The 5,872-nt window shown below is 44.5% G+C and overlaps 2 protein-coding genes across 2 annotated transcripts in view; both read left to right on the forward strand.

Moving 5' to 3' along the window:
• Positions 1-3,928, forward strand: part of ETH_00019725 (uncharacterized protein) — a gene marked incomplete at both ends in the record, with an annotated part of 8,052 nt that extends 4,124 nt beyond the window's left edge. Inside the window, 4 exons of the mRNA XM_013375805.1 lie at positions 577-711; positions 2,467-2,758; positions 3,046-3,443; positions 3,766-3,928. Of these exons, the coding sequence (XP_013231259.1) occupies positions 577-711; positions 2,467-2,758; positions 3,046-3,443; positions 3,766-3,928 (988 nt within the window). The remainder of the gene's footprint in view (positions 1-576; positions 712-2,466; positions 2,759-3,045; positions 3,444-3,765) is intronic.
• Positions 3,929-5,333: 1,405 nt separating this feature from the next.
• ETH_00019730 (serine/threonine protein phosphatase, putative) overlaps positions 5,334-5,872 on the forward strand; it is a gene marked incomplete at both ends in the record, with an annotated part of 3,627 nt that continues 3,088 nt past the window's right edge. Inside the window, one exon of the mRNA XM_013375806.1 lies at positions 5,334-5,365. Within this exon, the coding sequence (XP_013231260.1) occupies positions 5,334-5,365 (32 nt within the window). The remainder of the gene's footprint in view (positions 5,366-5,872) is intronic.

The following is a 5,872-nucleotide window of genomic DNA, read 5'->3' on the forward strand; positions in this document are numbered from 1 at the left end:
TTTATTTATTTATTTATTTATTTATTTATTTATTTACTTACCTATTTATTCATTTATTTCTTTTTGCTTTTCTTTTTTGTTTTATTTTGTCTAGTTGCCTTCAATTTATTTGTCTTTTATTTTTAATCTCGTTTATTGTCTTTTTGCTATTGCAACCTGGTGGCTTTTGCGTTTCTTGTAATGCTGCTGCTGCTACTGCTACTGCTGCTGCTGCTGCTGCTGCCGCTGCTGCCCCTACTGCTACTGCTGCTGCTGCTACTGCTACTGCTACTGCTACCCCTACTGCTGCTGCGCCTGCTCCTCCTCCTGTTACGCCTACTGCTTCTGCTGCTGCTGCTGCTGCTACTGTTACCCTTACTACTACTACTGCTGCTGCTGCTGTTACTGCAACTGCTGCTCCTCATGCTGCTGCTGCTGCTGCTGCTGCTGCTGCTCCTGCTACCCCTACTGCTGCTGCTGCTGCTGCTACTGCCACCCCTACTGCTGCTGCTGCTGCCTCTGCTCCTGCTACCCCTACTGCTGCTGCTGCTGCTCCTCCTCCTCCTACCCCCACTGCTGCTGCTGCTGCTGCTGCAGTGGCTGCGAGCTGAGAATTTGCTGCGGGGAGAAAGGGGAGTTTTATTTCCTGTCGGATGGTCTCGTTTGTCGAGTTTGGGAAAGGCCCGGACTGCTGTGGTGTACATACACGGCTTCAACGTCACGCTCGAGCAGGTAAACCCTAAACCCTTTTTTAGGGTTTGGACAAACCCCAAAACCTAAGCCCCAAAACAGCGTTTACGCGCCCAGGGGTTGGGCCTCTTTCGCGGGAAGCAAAAGAGGAGAAGCCCCCGGAAAAAACCAAAGCTAAATAATACCTTTGCTGCTGCTGATGCTGCCGCTGCTGCTGCTGCTGCTGCTGCTGCTGCTGCATGCAGGCTTGTTCGCAAATGTCGCATTTGTTTTCTTTTGCACAAATGCCTTCTTATTTAATTCCTTTTGTCTTTTCTTGGAAAGGAGTTTTTGGAGGTCCTTTTTCAATGCTCTTTTACGGACTTTCGAAAAAAAGCGCCGAAAACCCCGAAACAGGTCCGCTTCCAAACCCTTTTTCAGGGTTTAGGGTTTCATCAGACCCCCCAAACCCTTGCTACCGGGCTTAAACTCTCAAGTCCTACACCTTCTTTAGGGTCTAGGGTTTGACCTTCAGCCTTTGACGTCGAGGCCCTTTTCTAGGGTCTAGGGCTTAGCCTTTAGGGTTTAGGTGGGGCTTCCAAACCCTTTTTTAGGGTTTAGATATAGAGCTCCGAAGCCCACTAGAAAAATCTACTGCGCGAGGGTTTAGGGTTTGTTAAGTAAAGTCCAGGGTTTAGCTGGATCAGGGTTTGGGGGGCTAGGGTTTGCTGGCCCTCAAACCCTTTTCTAGGGTTTAGGCGAATTAGCAATTGCCCGTAAAGCCTTTAAAGGCTTAGCGAAAATAGCGAAAACCCTAAACTCCAAATTGGCGAATACGAAACCCTGAAGGCGAGTTAAAACCCTAAAAGAGGGTCTAAAACCCTTCAAATTCCTCCAAAAGTCCTCGAAAAGCACCCGAAAAGTCTCAAAAGAAAATTCAAAATTCATTTTTTGTTTTTTTTTCAGCAGCGGCGTTTAGCCGCTTTCTGAGGTGTCTTGGCAGCTCAGGTGTATCTGCAGTTCACTTCATTTCCCACTCTGCTGGCGCCAGAGTTTTGCAAGAAGGACTTGAAAAGTGTTTGGAAAGAGGGTAAAAGCATTAAAATAATCTTTAAAAGTGTTTTAAATACATTGAAATGATTGAAATAACCTTTAATACACATTTAAAACATTAAAATGACCTTTTAGTTCTTGAGAAACCTTCAAAATGAGAGAAAAAGACACGGAATGGTCTTCTGTTTCGTGGAAAGTGTTTGAAAAACTTAAAAGGATTATTTAATCTTTTTTCTCCTGAATTCAACAAAAAAGGGAGTTAAAAATATTGAAATAATCTCGAAAAAAGTCTAAAAAGAAAACGAAAATATAAAAATAAACTTTTTTCTCGAAAAGCTTTTCGTGGCAAAGCCTCAAGCTGTATATAGACCCTGGCGTGAGCTGCTTCTTCTTTTCCTTTTTTTTCTTTTTCTTTTTTATTTAAATTCTTTTTTATATTTCCGCATTTTGAAGTATTTATTTATTCAAATCTATTCTTTTTAATTCACTTTTTCATAAAAGTGTTTTAATGAAAAAGTGAATTAATTAAATCCTTTTTCCTGAACTAGCTGTTTGCAGTGTGCAGACACCTCAAGCCGCGAAACAAAAGGCACTTGAATGCCAAATTAATCAATTTGATGATTTCTTTTTAATTTAAAGAATAAAAAGACCATTAAGGTCCTTAAATGAGCTCTTTCGTCACAAAATAATCAATTTTTGATTAATTATTCAATTCTAATTCATTTAATGGCGCCAAATTTCTTTTTTAAATTTCTATTTTCGCAGAGACATTCTAGAAGAAATTCTGGACCCTTCCGACGCCTTGGGAGCCTACGAGGGGCCCCCGCGGGGCCCCACAGGGGCCCCACAGGGGCCCCCGGGGGGGCCCCCGGGGGCCCCACAGGGGGCCCCCAGGGGGGCCCCCGGGGGGGCCCCCGGGGGCCCCAAGAAGATGCGAGTTTTGTCAATTGTGATGCTGAGTCCAGATTATCCTTTGAAGAAGTTTGTGGGGAAAAGTTATTCGATTTCTCGTCGATTTTGTTCTTTTATTTCCATTTATGGAGACACTAGGGACCAGGTAATTTGAAAAAAAGTGGGAGAAAGAATAAAAGAAAAGAATTGATTTATAAATGCCAAAAAGGAAAAAAAGAAATAAAACGCAAAAGGGCCCAATCAGTTGCATTTAAATAGACCAATTTAGTTTAAATGCATCAGTTTAATTCAGACGAAGCAACTTGATTTAAATTAATTAATTTAGTTTAAATTAGCTAATTCATTTAAATTAATTAATCTGATTTAGATTAATTAATTTAATTTAAATTAATTAATTTAAATAAATTAACTCAATTTGTTTTATTTCTACAGGCCCTCGCCTTTTCAGAATTGTACAACAGAGAGCCCTGCATGGGAAAAAGACTTTTTTGTCTTCACTCAGGATCAAAAGAAAATGAAAATAAAAATGAAAAAAGCAAAACAAGAAACTCAAACTCGCAGCAGCAGTTGCTGCTGCAGCAGCAGCAGCAGTTGCTGCAGCAGCAGCAGGACGCAGGCGCTGCTGCGCCCAAAGTGCCAGTAGCAGCAGCAACAGCAGCAGAAGAAGCACCGGTAGAAGCAGCAGCAGCAGCAGTTCCAGTTGACGCAGCAGCAGCAGCAGCAGCAGAAGCAGCACCAGCAGCAGCAGCAGCAGCAGCAACGGAGTCAAATTGGCTCGACTTGGATGTAATAGACACCACCTTTGTAGAGGGACATATGGACTTCTTAAAGTAAACAACTAAATAAATATACATAGAATGAATAAATAAATAAATTGATTAAATCAATTGATTAATATAATTTAATCAATTAAATAAATCAAATAATAAATAAATAAATAAATAAATTAATTAATTAAAAAGATAAATAAATAAAAAAATAAATATCTTGAATCAAGAATTATCAAATTAAGCTGGAACAAAGCAAACTTGAGACTTTGTGGATTTGTTTTTGGCCATTTTGGGGTCATTTTGGAGTCTTTTTTTCTGCGTTTTGCTGCTTCCGGAAGAGTTTGCTGCTGCGCTTTCGAATCTGCTGCTCAATGCGCTTCAGACATTCTATTTATCAAGCAAATCGCGAAGTCATGGACGACATTCGCGAAGTCATCGTGAAGGGCGCGCGGGCGAGCGCGCGCCGCGCGCGCCTCGAGCGACGCAGGGGAAATGTCTTCTGCTTCCGCGTCGCCCCCGCGGCAGTCCGCAGTCTCTACGGATAGTACCCACCTGGGGGCCCCTTGGGGGCCCCCAGGGGCCCCCCTGCGCCCCGAGGGGGCCCCTTTTGAGGCCGCAGGGGGCCCCCTCGACTCCCCAACTCGCTGAGGCCTCAAATTCCAAAAAGCAGATGTTTTCGACCTGTTTTCACTGCACAGCTTCGATTTCGACGCAAAGCTATTTATTTTATTGTGAATTAATAAATAAGTAAATAAATGAATGAATAATTGAATAAATAAATAAATAATAAAGTATTTGATTAAATAATTATAATCAATGGGTTTAAAAGGATAAACAAAGGACAAAATTGGCGTTTATGCTTGTTAGTAACTGCTCCCAGCAGCAGCTGGAGTAACCCTGAGCTGCCGTTAATTTCGGCGTTTTGAAGCAAATAACGGGCCAATTAATTCAATTTTAATTAAATAATTCATTATTTGTTTATTTTTGATTTATTTGTCCATTTTTGTGTTTATTTATTCCCTTTTAGCGTCTCTTTGCTCGTTTTTGCCTCTCGAGCTTTGGGGCTTGAGAGCCGGCTGGCTTGGCTGCATGAGTTGCTGCTCGATTAAGTCATTTTCCGCTCATTTGGGAGTTTTTAGAGTCCAAAAAAGTAAAACAAATAAAATATAATCATTTATTTGCGACTTCCGCTCTTTTGAACTGCTTCTCCCTTTACAGGGGCCCCAAAAGTCCCACTCGGGGGCACGCAACTGACAAACGCACACTCGCAACACTCGCAACACTTCTACTCCTCGACGCTCACTCCCTGCATCGGCAATTCCGTCACGTAGCCGTCTGCTCTTTGCTCTGCTGTCGAACTAAAAGCTGGCTGTCCTCGCGACCCGCTCGAGTAACTAACCTTTGCCGCGCAACGACCAGTCCAAGCGCCGTTCAGCTAAACGTCTCCATCGCACGACCTCCACGAACCCGCCAGACAATGCAACCATGAAACGTGCTCACCCTCCTTTTCGCGCAGTGCGCTTCAGAGCATTCAGCCGAATGCCTGCAACTGGCCAGAAAATTGAGGCGCAGCATAGCAGACTCTGCGCGCGTCTCCAACAGTCGTGGGTACTTGCAAGCCGATAGATCCACCCAAACCCTCACCACCCACGAGATGCATGTGCCACAAACACCAACTTGGAACGTTCGAGTCTGAAATAAGGCACCCTATCGCCTGACAGAACGCAGCTAAGATATTGCAGTCGGGAAAACGCCAAGAGCTCCAAATCCATGGCTGCGCGCCGACGCAATCGCCACCACTACACACAAAGCCAAGCAACTTTATATACAGTGCGCTTCATAGCTTGTAACGCCTAGTGATAGCGCCTCGAACTTTTACACGTTTGCGGCACAGCACGCTATTAATGTCAAAATCAAAGTAGGGGCGTATGCTGCGACTGTCACGCGAACATGCTGCAGCGCAAGACCAGCCATTCCAGCTCGTCCGCCTTGACGTACTAGCTGCAAATCGCAATAGCCAGCGAGGCTAGCTCCGACACCGGTGGGTGCCTTCGCGCAAGCCCACGCCTGCAAAACAGCAGCAACAAAACTCACTCGAAACAACGGCAATGTCCAAAATACAAGCGACACAGCGTTACGCAATGCACTGTGTCATCGATCCTGACAAGGCCACAATATAGCGAAGAAAACGCCTTTTCACCTGAACAAAGTGGTACATCGAGGCAGCCCCCAATGCCCTCCGACGCACAGAGATCCTGCCAAAAAAGGTTCCCCGCCAAGCTGCACGCTGACCACGCTCTGACCATGCACTCCAGCTCCGCTCCTTGACAAGGCTTTTCTTTCGCTCTAGAAACAGCACGTCCACCGCTCTCGAAAACATATTTGCCTTGCACGCCTCAGCCTCTCATTCGTTAGTGTGACTACGCCACTCGATGCATTGAAATATTCTCCACACGTACGGGCTGCAAACGAAAGTCCGCAACGCGCTC

This window comes from Eimeria tenella, genomic scaffold, assembly GCF_000499545.2.
Source record: "Eimeria tenella Houghton genomic scaffold, Eth_scaff3, whole genome shotgun sequence".
NCBI lineage: Eukaryota > Apicomplexa > Conoidasida > Eucoccidiorida > Eimeriidae > Eimeria > Eimeria tenella.